At 38.5% G+C, this 18,394-nt stretch overlaps 1 protein-coding gene across 2 annotated transcripts in view; it reads right to left on the bottom strand.

The window, feature by feature from the left end:
* Positions 1–8,996: 8,996 nt before the first annotated feature.
* The window catches only part of LOC106092867 (proton-coupled zinc antiporter SLC30A2), a 181,932-nt gene continuing 172,534 nt past the window's right edge, over positions 8,997–18,394 (bottom strand). For both annotated transcript variants that reach the window (XM_059364799.1, XM_059364798.1), the window contains exon 8: positions 8,997–9,304. In XM_059364799.1, the coding sequence (XP_059220782.1) occupies positions 9,159–9,304 (146 nt within the window). In that variant the 3' untranslated portion in view covers positions 8,997–9,158. The remainder of the gene's footprint in view (positions 9,305–18,394) is intronic.

Genomic DNA, 18,394 nt, shown 5'->3' with positions numbered 1-18,394 from the left:
CAATGACTTCTACTATGGCCTCCAAAATTCAATTCAATTATGGTCCGAAATGAAGCATATCTTGATATAGTTCCAATAAAATAGCAATTCTTTTCTTTTATCCTTTATTTGCCTAAACAGAGATACGATACCGGGAAGAGAGCTCGACAAATGCGATCCATGGTATAGGGTATAGAAGATTCGGGCCGGCCGAACTTAGCACGCTTTTACTGGTTTCTTATGCCCACGTCGGGATTTGAGCTCAAGCGTTCGGCGTCATAGGAGGACATGCTAACATTTGCGCCACAATGGCCTCCAATATTTAAAGTTTTTTTTTTTCTCAGAAAATTTTAAATTAGATCACTCTAAACACACAACACCCATATATAGGCATTTTTAAACTGTCAATAAAAACTCATGCCCCTTCATGTACCCATATGCATGTATGTGCCCATTTGGTATCCTGCAGCTAGCATGTGAGTGAATATACGATCACGTGTCTCTGGATATTCGTTTAAAGTGTCAACGCGCTGTTATGGTTTGGTAAGTGTGATATATTTCGCATCGTTTGTTATATTTTTTCGGCATGCCTATTTATTAATGCGTAATGGCATTTATCGTACCGTGTAATGGTAAATTATGAGCTTTATTTGCGTTTACAAACAAATGGGAATATTTTATAAATATTTTCATTTATAGTGTATTGCCTGCCATATTCGAAATACCACAAAATTTGTTTGCCCTCAAAGGCCGCAAGTCAGCAGCTCTAACCAATAGCAAAAACCTTGGGACTATTTAGAGAATATTTTGAATTTATTTTTTTTCTATTTTCCCATATTTCCATATTCGAATTTCAACATGAAATTTATGCGACATTTGTATATAATCCTCTAAATGAAAATATTTCAGTGCCATTTTAGATGACCAAAGGGACATTGTGAATGTCACTGACATCATTCTACAAGTTCAACAATTGTGTGGACTATTTAAGCTTGATAAATGCGAGAGCATATAAAACGATTACAATTATGGTATTCAACAATTGCTATTTCAAGGTAGAAACGAGAAGCATTTGAGGCGCTGCCACGAATAGAAGGCCAAACGAGCGTTTACTATAAAAAAATGTGACAAATTGTTGTTACAACAAAATGCTAACCTTCAATTTTCATCTCATATTTAATATACCCATCTTCATTACTGGGGTACAGGGTATTATAACTCAGCAAATCCAAAATGGGTTTCTACCGGGTAAATACCCAACGCTTGGGTATTTTTTGGGTAAATACCCAATGAATACCCTTTGTGGGTATTTATAATTTTGCAGATATCTTGGGTATAAAAACATTTTCCAAACCTGACCTTCTGATCTCACAAAATCGGATTTTAGTTAGATATAGCCGCTATATAGACCGATCTTCAGACTTAAAGCCTTGAGGCAATTAATTAGTCATTTTTCATCCGTTTTCGATGAAATTTAACACAGTGAGTTCTGGTAAACCCCTATCCATTCATGTGAAGTGTGGTTCAGATCGGATTATATATATAGCTGCCCTATAGACCGACCAACCGATCTCCAGATAAGGAATTGAGCCCATAAGAGATCAATTTTACCCGAATTCAATAAAATTTTGGCACAGTGTGTTCTGGTAGATTCCTAATCATTCCTGTCAAATGTCTTACAGATCGAACCATATTTGGATATAGCTGCATATGTACCAACCGATATACCGAGGAGCATTTCTCCTCCTATTTCAATGAAATTTGGCACAGGAAGTTTCAATACACATCTAAAACATGTTGATGAATATTTTCCTGATCGGACCATATTTGGATATAGCTGCCATATAGACCGATCTCCCGATATAAAATATTGAGCCCATCAAAGGTTATTCTTATCCGATTTGGCTGAAATTTTGCACGTGGTATCACTTCCAACAACTGTGCCAAGTATGGACTAAATCGGTTGATAATCTGATATAACTGTCATATAAACCAACCTTGTGTCTTGACTTCTAGAGCTTCTAGAGGGCGCAATTCTTATCCGATTTGGCTGAAATTTTGCATTAGGTGTTTCGTTATGACATTTCTGCTAAGTATGGTCTAAATCAGTGCATAACCTGTTATAGCTGCCATATAAATCTATAAATCTACCGATTAGACTTCTTGAGATTTTAGAAAGAGGAATTCTTAACCGATTTGGCTCAAATTTTGCACATATCGTTTTGAAATGAATTCCAAAAACTATGTCAAGCATGGTCTATATCAGTTCATATCCTGATATAGCTGCCATATAAACAGATCTCCCGATTACACTTCTTGAGCCTCTAGAGTGCGTAATTGCTATCTAATTCAGTTGAAATTTTGAATACGTCGTTTTGGTATGATTTCCAACAACTGTGTGAAATATTATCTATCACTAATAAGGAAGATTTTTTCCAAATTTAAAACGTATAGCTTTACTCGTTCGAAATTGAGCGTGCTTTCGACAGACAGAAGGACGAACAGGGTAGATCGACTTAAAATGTGTTGACGATGAATATTTCGAGGTGAAAAAACGGAGTGACGAAAGGGTATAAAAACTGTGATTTTTAGATTTCCAAATGCGATACTATTCACGTCTTTTGACATAAACAAGGCGCCTTTTAAAATCTCAGGACATCTAATAAGGAGATCGGACAATACACAACTATTTCAGAATATCTTTAGATCCAGTAAGGATGTCATGTTATATATAGATGTACTAGCCGAACCCGACCCGCTCCGCTGCGCCTTCTTTAGCTCTGTAACACTTTGCTCTGAATGTGGATATCGAATTCGTGCCATTGTAGCCACCGTAGCGCAGAGGTTAGCATGTCCGCCTATGACGCTGAACGCATGGGTTCGAATCCTGGCGAAATCATTAAAAAAAAATTTCAGCGGTAATTTTCCCCTCCTAATTCTGGCAACATTTGTGAGGTACTATGATATGTAAAACTTCTCTCCAAAGAGGTGTCACACTGCGGCACGCCGTTCGGACTAGGATGTCAAAAGGTGGGCCTTTATCATAGAGCTTAAACTTGAATCGGACTGCACTGCCCCTGTTCCTTAGTGTAATGTTCATGAGCAAAATTTGCATTTGTATTTGCCATTGTAGCCTATGACGCTGAACGCGTTCAAGTCCTGTCGAGAACATCGAACAAAGCGGTGGTTATCCCCTTTTAATGCTGGCGACAGTTGTGGAGTACAATGCCATGCATGGTAATTTAAAAATTTTTCCCCAAAGAGGTGTCGCACTGGGGGACGCCGTACGAACTCGGCTATAAAAAAGGGACCCCTATCATAGTGTTTAATATTGAATCGGAAAACACTCATTGATGTGTTTGCACCTGATCGGTTTCTTGTGTTTTAAAAAATTAGGTTAATGAGAAGTGCTTCCATCCGATATCAAAAAATTATATAGCCTATGTTTCCTTGCAGACCAGCTTACACAACTTATAAAAATTTTAAGAAAATCGGTTCAGCCAAGTCTCATATAGTCATAATAGGTCTAATAGCGTTTTTGAGGGGTGGCGTGACCCCCTATACTTGGATCTGATTTTGAATGCCAGATCAAATCTACTCCCGAATACCTTTCATTTGAGTCCCATACTGAAATGAACGTCCAACATGTCGGTTTGGGGGAGTTTTGGGGCTTAGGGCGGACCGTTGGGTACTTAGACTCAAATTTAAATACCATATTCGTATTCTACTCCCCAATACCTTTCATTTGATACCTGTATTGTCGCGATCGGTTCACTTTTGATTTTGGGTTGTGTTTTTGGCATAAGGGGGAGAGTCCGTCCACCTTCCGATATCGAAAAATTATAAAGCCTATGTTTCCTTTCAGACCAACCTACGCAGTATGCGAACTTTTCTAGAAAATCGGTTCTGCCGTTCATTTCTGGTTGAATGGCTACGTAAATAAGCAAAATTGCCGCATTTGGAGTGAAGAGCAACCAGAAGCCGTTCAAGAACTGCCCATGCATCCCGAAAAATGCACTGTTTGGTGTGGTTTGTTCGCTGGTGGAATCATTGGACCGTATTTTTTCAAAGATGCTGTTGGACGCAACGTTACGGTGAATGAACACATTTCGAACCGAACACTGATTTTGGTAATAAAATTCAATGATTTGCAAGCGTTGCTCGTTAGTAAGTCTATTCATGATGAAATGTCAAAGCATACTGAGCATCTTTCTCTTTGACACCATGTCTGAAATCCCACGTGATCTGTCAAATACTAATGCATGAAAATCCTAACCTCAAAAAAATCACCCTTTATTTCACCAAAATTGGGTATTCGCTGTTTAAAATTTGTCTCAAGATCTTAAATCAAAAGATCAGTCTGTGGTATATGGCAGCTTTATACGAAAATGGTCCAATTTTAACTGACATTTGTGCAAGTACCAGCGAATTTCGAAAAAGCGCTTTTTTGGCCAATGTCCTGCAATCAACATTCCTATCAAATTTCACAATTATAGGTTTAAACGATTGGTCTTAGTCTGTCGGACCGTTAGGTTGAAGAAGAGGGTGTGGGATGTAAACCGTCCTGAGACATACACCTAAGTCAATAATCAGCTTATTGTGTGCTCTAGTAATTTTGAATACTTCGAAAAGTACATTTCTAGAGTACGACGCTTTTAACATATTCCTTAATCCTCCATCATTTAATGTTGTAGAGTTGGTTTCGTGGCCGGTACATTTTCTGATCGCAGTTGATGGGGCATCTCTCTCGTGAAATCTGGTTATAGGCATAGGAAGCACCCCAAAGTCTCGTCGTCCTTTCTGCGTGCCCTACACACAGCCTACCAATGTGACCCGTCCATTAGCCGAAGGTTGTAATGATTTTCATCCTACTTTTCCACACAAGTCTTAGTTTCAATATGTCGCATGGGCTTTCTTTGACTTTAATTCAGATGGTGTAACCAATATGGAGTTCACGTTTCTTCGAGTTTTTAATGGCAAATCTCTCACCCTTGCTACCAGGTTGTCCGCTCTGTGATTTCCCGTAACCCCTTTGTTGTCGGACAACCAAACGAAAAGTAAAGAACCCCGGTGTTGGTTTCTTGGGCAAAATATCTGTAGAATTCGTCACAGCAATTTTTTTGTTTTGTCTTCACAAATTGCCACACCCTATTTTTGAACCTTCCCAATTTTTGGCAATCCACCAAAAAAGGTTTTGGTAAAAATTGACAAAAAAAAAAACTGACACAATCATTTTTAACATAATTCAATATGAACCAATGTTGTCCCCATTGGTAAGTGAAGGTGGCAATTCTCGTCAAGCTCTTATAGGCGAGCAAGCTCGTTCCGATCTATACAACCAATTGCCGCAGAAACATGATGGCCACTGGTTATTCAAAAGCGCCAATATATCGCCCTATCTTATCGAGCTTCATAGGCACTAATTTTAAGCAAAAGCCGTCCTCTCAATGAGACTCTCCACTCAATAACGCTGATTGTCCGCGACTGCAGTTGCAGCTACTTCGCATGCAGCATTACACTATCCGCAACCTTTGGACGGTAGCTGTCAGCTACTCTTCTCGTAATAACGAAGAACACCACACAGATATAAGTTCAAAGTTTCAGCCTGTATGATACCCATAGTTATCCCAATGGTACACTGGTGCGTATAAGCAACTTCACAAAATGAATAGCATACATACGCCACCTATGCCCAACTGTAAGATAACATGAGGATGTTAAAACCAGTAAGGAAAGGGAAAAGTCGGTTGGAGCCGACTATATAATAACCTTCACCACCTAGTCTGCGTACTACTTTTAATGCATGAAACCTATGTTGAAATATAGTCAGACTTTAATTTTGCATACCAATTAATAAATTAAATAGAACCTTGTAATATTTTCCTACGATGGGATCTAATTTGTGGCTTCTACAGCCTACAAGCCCATATCAGATTAAAGATATTACGGAATCTATATCTAAATCTGGACCGACTTCGTCAAATAAAACCTCGCACGTAAAATTTTTTAAATATCAAGAAATTGAACTTCAACCAACCCCACACCTTCTATAGACCTTCAGTTTCAACTTGTGCAATCCGTAGGATACAACTCCTTCAGACTTGTTGAGACAGCCATATTTTAGTACGAATACTGCAAGTCTCTGGTGACAATCAGCCTCTTCCAATCTACCAATCTTTCAGTTGATGGTTGAAAGATTAGTATTACATTCCCTCAGTCTTCCAATTTTGGATTAAGGATCTAGGGAATCCTCGGTATCCAAGCATGCGCCATGGGTCGAGAATGAATATTTTACTTCTTGACAAAATCTAGTGCTGCATATGGCGAGATCTCAATAATCTTTTTTAGCGCACAACGATACATTTCAATTGTGCGTTGATCCCCGAATCGTCCCCGATACCAGCCTGCATCGTCACAAACTGGAGGACACCCACAAAATTCCGCAAGGACATCGGAGTACTCAGATGATAGTTCATTGACTATTTCTCTCCAATTACTCCTAGGTATGCAAAGGAGGCCCCTTACCATTGAGCTTAAACTTAAATCGGACTGCACTCATTGATATGTGAGAAGTTTGCCCCTGTTCCTTAGTGGAATGTTCATAGGCAAAATTTGCATTTCCATGCAGCCCTGTTCTTCTTCCTTGTCGACAACTGCCATCGCCAAACTGTCTCTAGCGACATTAGCAAAAAATCTTGGACCCATCTTACTATAATTCGCCCTAGTTCTTTAAGGCATGAGATGCCCACCAGGTAGCAGCGGCCTTTTGGCTGACTGCGGTGCAGTTTCCGAGTCTAGACGTGTAGTTTTTGGGGTAGCCCCTGCAAGGAATACCCGATCCCAATTTAGGAAGTATCTCCCCCTAATAGTGAGGGTCTTAGGATCATTCGCACCAACCCTCTCAATAAACCTGAGAGCGATGCAATTCTATTAATCCAACCACTTAAAGAGCGTGTTGGTTTGCCGGGGAATGCCGATGGCTTAGGCAATTTATAGACATGCGAAGATAGAAAAGCATTCGTCCTAGGATCAAAAAAGAGACTTGTGCAAAATTTAATGACAATTGGACAACAAATGCGACCTGTACCTTGATTGCAAGAATACATGGACAGAGACGGACATATCTAAATCGAATTATGAAACGATTCTAAGACGATCGTTATACTTATCAATGGATCTACCTCGTCTCCTTCTTAGAGTTGTAAACTAATGGTGGTGTAGGGTATACAAATAATTACAAGAAAAAGAAAATAAAAACATGCTTAGATCGGCATGTTCTACCATGTTTTTGCCGCGGCGAAATCTATAAGCCTCAAGCCTCAAAGTTCGGCCCGGTCGAACTTAATGCCTTTTTACTTGTTTCGTTTGCGTGGGTCCCCAATGTTGGGGAGAGTCTGTTTTTACTATTCCTTTGTTTCTCATAGTAATTCTCATAGTTTTCCGCTGGCAGGTTACTGGCCCTGCGCACCAACCGCATGGGTTTTGTGGTATTGCACGTTTATCCCCCGATGTGGCGAGCCACTTGCTCCAAGATCCGACGCTCGCCTCCAGCCTCCCCTAACCTGGAAACAGACGCTGATGTTGATGTTGTCATCTCGAATATCATTGGAACTCAGTATTTAATTAAGAGTCAGTGCCACCTGATTCCTCACTGAGACTCTCCTCTCGAAAATCGCTGACTGCCCGCGGCCGCATTAGAAGCTACTCCGCATAAAAACAGAGCTTTCCACCATCTGCAACCTGCGGACACGCCCAGTAGCTTTCAGTTAAGCTTCCCGTGGTAAAGATGGACACCACAAAAGTCGGAGGTCAAAGTTCCAGCCTGTGTGGTGTTCATAGTTATCCCGTGTCTATCTATATTCCCGTCCGATTTTCATTTACAGAGCATGTGTAGAGTTCTTACAATCAGCGCTGGCTGACTTTTACCTTTTCTAACATTGTAATAATTCTTTTCATTGAAAATACTAAAATTTGCCTATTTAATCGCCCTCCTTGATATTTTTCGAAAAAACGAACAAACAAAAAAATACACTTTCTTCATATAAATATGGAAAAAAGGTTATTTATTTATTTTATATGGACAATAGTTACAACTAACTTAATTTAAAACAAACAAAAATACTAAAGAAAAATATTTTTATGTATAATTATTTTTGCACTCATATTCTATTGTTACATCATAGTAACAAAGTTATGTGAAATCCAAAAAAAAAATTATTTCTTTATTCCGGTTGTTGCTTTTGTAAGCAACTGCTACTCAACACCATCAACTTAATTAAGGCCATGTGCATTCTATGTGTGTATAAATTTTGATAGTGGCAGCAATGGCAACAAAAATAGTTTTCTTTCCAAAAATTACCAACTAAAAATACTTTTCATTTCTCGAGTGCATGTAAGTAAGCAAGAAAAAAATTACAAAAAAAAAAAAAACAAATACAGAAAAGTTTAACATAATTTTTAAACAATTGTTTTACTTTAACAAGTAGACAAGGAAAGCAGAGAAAGAATAAAAAGGAACGTAGAAAAAATAAGAGAAAAACTACAACGCTTAAACAGCACAATTTTCTTGTAATTTAAGACACAGACATTGGGGATGAGACAAAAGACATGGGATGAGGTACTTGTTTCATTTTATTGTTGAATTAAATAACAACAACAGCAACAACTTTTACAAGGACTTCATCATCATCGTCAACAGCAGTAGCGGTAGCAGTAGCAACACAAACAAAAACCAGCAAAATGCAGCTTCTTGGGATCAAAAAAAAAAGAAAACTATGACAAAATGTTAAAAGATACTTCCAAAAACAAAAATATGTTACAATTCTCCTCTACATGGTCCATAAGAAATGTTTTTATATACATATATGTAAATGCCAGTGTATGTGTGAGTTGTAGTCTGAGACTATATGCAGTCAGTAATTCTGTATGTTTTCAACTATTGTCTGCACATTCGCCACTGTTTCAGTGTATATGTGAATTTAAATTCCTCTCCCTGTGTTTGTGTTTTTGTTTCTGTTTTTTTTTTTTCAAAAATGAAGTAAGAAGTTGTTGAAGAAGCAAAAATCATCATCCGCATTTGTGCTGTTGGTAAATAGCGTAGTATGCTGGCATTCATCTCGATCCCTGTCCTCTTTCGACGACTGATGTCATCATCCTTTGGCTTCCGTACGTTTCCTTCCTCAGACTTCCGGTACTGTGCACTGCGTGCAGGTTTCCATTTCGGGTGTGAAATCCTCAATTTGTATGGTTGTCTCAAAGAAGTTGTAACGCATATGAACAGCAGTGGTGGCTTCCTGCATAATTTTTTTGGGTTCAGCACCTTCAGCTGCAATGACATGAAGAAAGGAAAGTATGTGAATGTGAGACAGCAGAAAGTTCCAATTTCTATATTAACTTAAAAATAGGGATGAAAGCGGGAAATATATATAAAAAAATAATTTAAAAATGGCTATATTTTGAGCTTCAAAAAATAGTTTCATCTTTACTTGGACCACCAAATTCATGATTATTTTTGTATGCAAGAAAATGGAGAATAACCAAAACATATGTTGTCAACTTAACAAGCAACTTTAGAAGAGCGACACAATAGACAATAGATTTATTATGAATTGAGTAACAAAGTAGCTCTTATGAAAAGGTAACAGAGATTCCCTGTGAACAGTTTTAAAAATGGTCCAACTTTTTTTGAGACTTTTAAAATTTTTAGGTACACCTACTAAATTTCTAAATGGCTTTAGGAAATCTTGAATGTAAAATTTTAAATCGATTCTTGTGAACTTGACAAATAAATTCTAGAGATTGGACTCTATGGTATCAGCATGCTAATAAGAACCACATATCGCACAGTGGGATAGAAATGAACAATCAAAAAGGGTATATATGTAAACCCTCTTTCATCAAAATCCGGTGAAAATTGCATACCTAATGTCCCATAGCAGTTATATCGAAATATGTTCCAATTTGGACCAAATACTAATAAGTACAAGTGATTGCTCAATTGTGTATAACAAAATATTGATCATTTTAGTAGCTATATCTTAAAATAAACCTATCTGAACTACATACGAAAAGCCTAACATAAGTCACTGTGTCAAATTTCAGTGAAATCGTATTATAAATGCGTCTTTTTATGGGGCCAAGACTTTAAATCGATATATCGGTCTACATGCCAGCTATATTTGAAATCTGGACCGATCTGGTCCAAATTGAAGAAGGGCGTCGAAGAGCCTAACACAACGCACTGTCCCGAATTTCGGCGAAATCGGACAATAAATGCGCCTTTTATGGCCCCAAAACCTAAAACCGAGAGATCGGTCTATATGGCAGCTATATCCAAATCTGGACCGATCTGTGCCATATTGCAGAAGTATATCAAGGGGCTTAATTAAACTCACTGTCTCAAATTTCAGCGATATCGGACAATAAATGCTCCTTTTATAAGCCCAAAGCCTAAAATAAAGAGATCGGTCTATATGAAGAAGAATGTCGAAAGGCCTAAGACAACTCACTGTCCCAAATTTCAGCAAAATCGGATAATAAATGTGGCTTTTATGGGCCTAAGACTCTATATCGGAGGATCGGTCTATATCACAGCTATAACCAAATATGGACCGATCTGGGCCAAGTTAACGAAGGATGTCGAAGGGCCTAACACAACTCACTGTCCCAAATTTCAGTAAAATTGGATAAAAAATGTGGCGGAGAATCGGTGTATATGGCAGCTATATCTAAATTTTTACCGATCTAGGCTAAATTGACGAAGGATGTCAGAGGGCCCAAGACAACTCCTTGTCTTAAATTTCAGCAAAATCGGATAATAAATGTGGCTTTTATGGGCCCAAGACCCTAAATCGGAGGATCGGTCTATATGACAGCTATATCCAAATATGACCCGTTCTGAGCCAAATCGACGAAGAATGTTGAAGGGTCTAAGACAACTCACTGTCCCAAATATCAGCAAAATCGGATATTAAATGCACCTTTTATTAGCCCAAAACCTTAAATCGAGAGATCGGTCTATATGGCAGCTATATCCACATCTGAACCGATCAGGGCCAAATTAAAAAAGATGTCGGAGAATCTAAGGCAACTCGTTGTCTTAAATTTCAGCAAAATCGGATAATAAATGTGGCTTTTATGGACCTAAGACCCTAAATCGGAGGATCGGTCTATATGGCAGCTATATCCACATCTCAACCGATCTGGGCCAAATTGATGAAGGATGTCGGAGGGCCTAAGATAACTATTTGTATTAAATTTTAGCAAAATCGTATAATAAATGTGGCTTTTATGGGCCTTAGATCCTAAATCGGCCGATCGGTCTGTATGGGGGCTATATCCAAATGTGGACCGATATGAGCCAAATTGACGAAGAATGTCGGAGGGCCGTATACAACTCACTATCTTAAATTTCAGCAAAACCGGATAATAAATGTGGCTTTTATGGGCCTTAGACCCTTAATCGGCCGATCGGTCTACATGGGGGCTATATCAAGATATAGTCCGATATAGCCCATATTCGAACTTAACCTGCTTATGGACAAAAAAAGAATCTGTGCCAAATGTCAGTTCAACATCTCTATTTTTAAAGACTGTAGCGTGATTTCAACAGACAGACGGACAGACGGACGGACATTTCTAGATCGTCTTAGATTTTTACGCTGATCAAGAATATATATACTAGGTTATAGGTTCAGAAATGGATATTTCGATATGTTGCAAACGGAATGACAAATTGAATATACCCCCATCCTTCGGTGGTGGGTATAAAAAAAAAACTAGTCAAAAATATGCCTTTTGGAAACGGATACACATGACTCTTTGAAATGGTTAAAGTTGAGGACCCATTTCCAAAATTCTTTCTTTCCTACATGGTTGTTGACCTAGCATTTTTTTTTTAGTGTGCCGAAATAAAAAGGAAGTCATTGGGTGCCAAACTTAATACCTTTTTACTTAGTTTTGGATTTTTTTTATAAATGTGCTTTTAAGGAATTGAAAGTAAATTTGACTAAGAAAAGTGCTAAAAAAAAAGTCGACTTCGATGTATTTCTCCATAATCGAGAAACATTGAAGGGTATCGAATAACTGTCTCCTTTGTTACTTAATAGGATATTCTTTAGAAAATATAAAGCCCAATGTTAGGAGCATAATCTTAAAAAAGTAATTTGTTAATCTTTATTTTACAAAGATTGTTGTTTACACTGAAAATAACAACTTTTAATAAAAATATCACAAAATCAAGTTTTTTTCTATTCAAATGAAACCAAGTTTCTTTCAAAACAAAAACAGACATCTTAAAGGCTTCTTCTACTGCAACTCACTCCCTATTTAAAAGGAAAAAAATATGCATCCAACGAAAACATGGCAAATTGAATTTGAAGCCAGACTAAGTCCATGACTTGGTTGGTACATATGTACGTGTCTGTATGTCTATGAAAGTATGTGTGTGTGTGTTATATTATTTTTGTGATTTTATTTGGCTTGCAAATTGCATTTTCGCACGTACATGCCAAAGCCCTGCAGAAAATGTCAGAGTTTTCTACGAGAGAACATAAGAGAAAAAAAATCTACCAAAAGTTTTTACAACATTTTTTTTATTTTCTCTCAGCCCTGCATAGAAAAGAGAGCAAATAAAGTAGGCAAAAAAAAAAACAAATAAAATTGGAAAATAAAAAAAAACTGTTTTTTGGCAAATTTTGGAATTGTTTTTTTAATTTTGTACTGTGAATTTCTTGGCGGTTAAAATGTAGCAACATCTAGGATTTTTTTCCTATTTTACCCTATCATTTTGGTACTGTCACAGCCTTCATGAAATTTGCATAAACAAATTCGAAAGTAATTTTGCTTTAAAACAGAGAGGCATCTAGAGATAGTTTGCCCATAGTTTGGCAGTCTGCCATCAGACTCATTCAGACGTTTTCCTCCATTCTGATACCACAAGAACAGGAGAAGAAAAATTGGTTTTTGTTCCCATCGTTGTAGCTATCTAGATCGCTTTAGAAATCTCAACGCTAAATCAGACAAGTTCCCAAAGAAATGAGCATCTAAATTGGAACCCCTTCTGACTGATCTGTGCGGAGAACAATACATGTTCTATAGTCTCTTCTTCCTCGACGTCCTCACAGCTTCTGCAAGTCGTTACATGCAGCCATCAGTCTGTCCGCATGTTTTACGAACAGACTGTAACCTGTCACGACGGACGAAATGACTGAGACGTGTGTTCTTGCCAGCGGCGGCAAAGCGCTAGACCTCTTCAAATCTAGATAGGGCCACATAATTTTGGAGTGTTTACAATTCCCAATTTGTGACCATCTGTCATTCTTTGTCCGTCGGGCCTGATCCTGAAGACATACTTGTCGCTAGATGCTAACCCACAGATTCCAGTTACCATGATTACTATAGTTCCTAGTCTCTCAAGCTCATCTGCTCCACAATTTCTTGGGTTATCTGTGTGGCCGGACATCCAAAGCAGGTGAATTCTGAAATGTCCTGTAATCTCATTGAGAAAACTTCGACTGTCGAGAACGTTTTGGAATTCAGAAAAATATTCCTTCCAACAGATGCACAAAATCATGTGTAGTACGGAAGAAGTGTAATTTGTCACAGAAAGAATGTCTGTCATTAAACAAAAATAAATGCATTGGGAAAAGTATAGCTAATAGTCAGGATTGCCGTGTGTGGTTAATGTGGTAATTGTATCATAGATGCGTTTTCGCTATTAATACGATTCAAATACAACACACCAACGCACGGCCCTTGAAGCCATCACACCTAATATGGTTGAAAAGTCTTCTAACCAAAGACGAAACACGTCCCATAGTGGTTGGTGTGTGTTGCTATCTTTGGCTTTCCTTTTCCATTTGCATTTCCGATCATTGAGCTCGTCTCGAAAGAGAAACAAACAAGAAATATAAAATTTAATAATCTTCACCCTAACAGGCAAAAACTTGAAAAATGATTCCCCTGAGATGATGCCTGAGAAGATATTTATGACAATCGCCGTTGTGACATAACATCTCAACCATTCCACCACTGCTTTCATTACAAGGATCTCCGCTTGATATACACTATAGTGACCGGGTAATCTTCTCGAAATAACCAGTTCTAGTTCTTCAGAGTACACCCCAAAGCCCATGGGGTCGTCTAGTTTGGATCCATTTGAACAGAAGTCTATGTAACTGCCATTGCCAGGGATATTGTAGTTCCAATCGGTTTTTATCAGGAATGGCGGCTTAGGGAATGTATAATCCACACTTCCCGGACCATTGAACAGAATATTGATCTGAGACCCAACAAAATATAATATGGCATAGTTTTTTCAAATTCTGAGGAAGGCTAAAACTAACTGGATGGTGCTTAGCCCACCCCCTATAGGCGTTTTTACGCTTATGGCTTCCATATAAACCGATCTAAGATATTGACTTTTATAACCGCTAGAGGGCGCAATTATTACCCGATTTTGCATGAAGTGGTTTGTTTTGACTTCCAAAAACTGTGCCAATGAAGTGTTTTGTCTTAACTTCCTACATCTATGCTAAGTATGGTTCAAATTCGTTCATTACCTGTTATAGCTCCCATATAAACCGATCATGGACTTTGATTTCTTGAGCTGTTAGAGGGGGCAATTATTACCCGATTTTCCAGCAATTTTGTATGAAGTGGTTTGTTTTGACTTCCTGCTACTGTGCCATGTATGGTCTTAATCGGTTCATAACATAATATAGCTCCCATATAAACCCATATTCCAATTAATATTCTTGAGCCTCTAAGGGCGCAGTTCTTTTATCGACTTGGCTGAAATTTTGCACAACTACTTCCTCTATAGCTTTAAACCTGATATGGTCTGAATCGGTCCATAACCTGATATAGCTCAAATGTAAACAGAACTCCCGATTTTATTTCTTGGACCACTATAGGACGCAATTCTTATCTGATTTGGCTGAAATTTTGACAATGACTTCCACTTTAGTCTCCAATAGTCAAACCTAGTATGGTCGGTTCATAACTTAGTATAGCTCCAATAGCGTAGTAATTCTTATTCATTATCTTTTGTTTGCGCTGAAAGAGTCATCTGGCGATTCATGTGAAGGGTATAAAATAGGATTTTCTTTAGCCTAGAGCCCTTAGATGTATACTCCACCTAGCATTTGCAGATGTAAACTCCACCTAGCATTTGTTCTGAGCTTTTCTCAGCGGACAGTTGTATTTTCTTAGCTCAGTTTTAAAGACGTTGCAATCGTGTGGTACCCTTGTGGCTTTCGGCCTGTTGAAGAGTTTTCTGCAGAGTTTTCTGCGCCTGGTAGCTTGCAGCTAAGCTTCTCACGACAGCAATGAACACCACACAGATCGGACCTCAATATTCCAGCCTGTGGGGTGCTCACGGCTATATACGGGTTTATATGGGAGCTGCACCAAGCTATAAACCGATTCAGACTATATTGTATGTTGAAGGTCATTGGAGAAGCCGTTGCACAAAATTTCTGCCAAATCGAATGAGAATTGCGCCCTCTAGAGGCTCAAGAAATCAAGATCCCTGATCGGTTAAATGGCAGCTATATCAGGTTATGTACCGATTTGCGCCATACTGAGCACAGTTGCTGCAAGTCATAACAAAACACATCATGCAAAATTTCAGCCAAATCGGATGAGAATTGCGCACTCTAGCGGCTCAAGAAGTCAAGATCCAAGATCGGTTTATATGGCGGTTTATGTGGCAGTTGTACCAAATTATGAAGCGATTTGAACCATACTGAGCACAGTTGTTGGAAGTGGTACCGAAACACCACGTGCAAAATTACAGCGATATCAGACGAGAGTTGCGCCCTCTAGATACTCAAGAAGTCAAGACCCAAGATCGATTTATATGGCAGCTATATCAAAACATGGACCGATATAGCCCATTTACAATCCCAACGGACCTACACTAATAAGAAGTATTAGTGCAAAATTTCAAGCGCCTAGCTTTACTCCTTCAACAGTTAGCGTTAGCGGACGGATGGACGGACGGACAGACAGACGGACGGACAGACAGACGGACGGACAGACAGACGGACGGACGGAGAGACGGACAGACAGACGGACGGACAGACAGACGGACGGAGAGACAGACGGACAGACGGACGGACAGACGGACGGACAGACGGACGAACAGACGAACAGACGGACAGAAGGACGGACGGACGGTATTACGAACAGAATGACGAAATTAGTTTACCCCCATCCTATGGTGGAGCTTATAATAGCAAAAAATAACATTAAGGGTCTAGCAGTACACTAAGTAATGGCTATTTAAGACTTCTTAGAGAAAGGATTTACGAAACCTTTGTACCCTCCGCAAAAAGTTCTAGGCATAACACGATTTATTGATGCAAAAAATATCTTGCTTACCTATAGTTGGCTCCAACCGAAATTCGCTTTTCCTTATCTGCTTTTAATTTTTATACCCTACATCACTACTGTGGTACAGGGTACTATAATTTAGCGAATTCGTTTGTAACACCCAAACGAAAGAGCGATAGACCCATTGATAAGTATACCGGTCGACTCAAAATCTCTTTCTGATTCGATTAAGCTATGCCCGTCTGTCTGTCTGTCTGCCTGTCTGTCTATCTGTCTGTATGTCCCTTTGTCTGTCCGTCTGTCTGTCTGTCCGTCTGTCTGTCTGTCCGTCTTCCGTCAGTCCATGTTAATTTGTGTACAAACTACAAGTCGCAATTTTCATCCGATCGTCTTCAAATTTGGTATGGGCATATTTTTTCGGCCAAGAGTTCGTCTCTATTGAAATTGGAAAAAATCAGTTACGATTTGGATATAGCTCCCATATATTTATTCATCCGATTTTCAGTAATACTGCAATAAAAAGGTCATTTGTTAACCGATTGTCTCGAAATTTGGCGGGCAGAATTTTCTTAGGACTCCCGACATTAAAGGTGAATTTCATGGAAATCGATTTAGATATAGCTTATATATATCGCCCGATTTTCACTCCTAAAGCCACTGCAAGCGCATTTATTGACCAATCTGCCCAAAATTTTGTACAACGCTTTCCTCGACGACTTCCACAGTATCTGAGAAGTTTTCTCGAAATCGGTTCAGATTTAGCTATAGCTCCCATAAATATGTATGTCCGATTTTGAGTAATAATCCAATAAATCGCTCATTTGTTAATCGATACTCTCGAAATTTGGCAGGAAGGATCTTTTTATAACTCTCGTTATCTCATAGAAAACGCCCTAGATTTAGATATTGCTGACATATTTGTATATCGCCCGATTTAAAATTCCAGAGCCACTGCAAGTGCATTTTTTGACCAATCTTGCCAAAATTTTTCACAACGCTTTTCTCGACGAGTACCACATTATCTGAGAAGTTTGCTCGAAATCTTAATTTTTTGTTTACAAAAAAAGTCTTTAAAGTCTTGTCACTTAGTCATTTCTTAAATTCATTTTTTAGGTCCAGGCATCCTTTATGCTCGAGTCTATATGTTAAAAGTACACCATTTACCTCAAAGTTATAGCTAAGAGAAACAAATCTAAAACTTAAGTCAAAACAAAAAATTATCTGCTGCATCCAAAAACCATTCATTGTAAATTTTGTTTCAGCATGGCAGACCGAGCGGACCACAAGCAGACAGTTGACTTTTGAACTTTTGCAAAACCCCACCCTGAGTCAGTCAGACTTTGGCTCTTTCCCGGCAAAAGCCGAAGCCAAAGCATGGCCAAGACTATCGCTACATTGAGCGTTGAGACGACTATACCTGCATTTCAAACATTAGTTAGTTGGAGTAAAAGTTGTAACTGAAGTTTTCGGTTGAAGATGAACCAGCAGCAGTAATACTACAGCAACAGCAACTACAATAACAACAAGATAAAAGTTAAACTAATATGCCACAAAAAACAAGCGACGACCCCACAGGAATGCATTCACAAATTGTAATATTTTACAACTTCTGCAGAAAGAAATAACTTAAATGCTTCATTTTTGGAGATTCCTCTCGCTTTTGCTTCAGAAACCAAGTTCATCTTTTTTTTGGAAAATTTAAATCTTGGTTACGTTGTATGTGTGGGTTACCAGTGTTGCCAAATAAAGAAAAAATAAACAAAAAATGTTAAAACTGTGAAACAAGCAAAAATGAGAAGGAACACCGACGTTGGTAAGTGTGTGGTACTGAAAATACTCCAAATGGGTTCGTTTTAAGTTATAGCTCGCTTATATATACCGATCATCTGTACGGTGTCCCTGGGCTGTGTAAGATTCGGTGCAGCCTAAAAAATCTGTTTTTCATAACAAATTTTCTTCGAAACAGTACGACAACAATGCCTACTTTGCAGTCCCCTCCTCATCAGGAAAACAAAACGGAAAAAGTAAAAATCCTAGAATTTTTGTAAGTTATTTATGGTTACGGGAAGTTGGAATC

The sequence above is a fragment of the Stomoxys calcitrans genome, chromosome 3 (genome assembly GCF_963082655.1).
Source record: "Stomoxys calcitrans chromosome 3, idStoCalc2.1, whole genome shotgun sequence".
Classification (NCBI taxonomy): domain Eukaryota; kingdom Metazoa; phylum Arthropoda; class Insecta; order Diptera; family Muscidae; genus Stomoxys; species Stomoxys calcitrans.
This window is presented reverse-complemented; position numbering and strand designations above follow the sequence as displayed.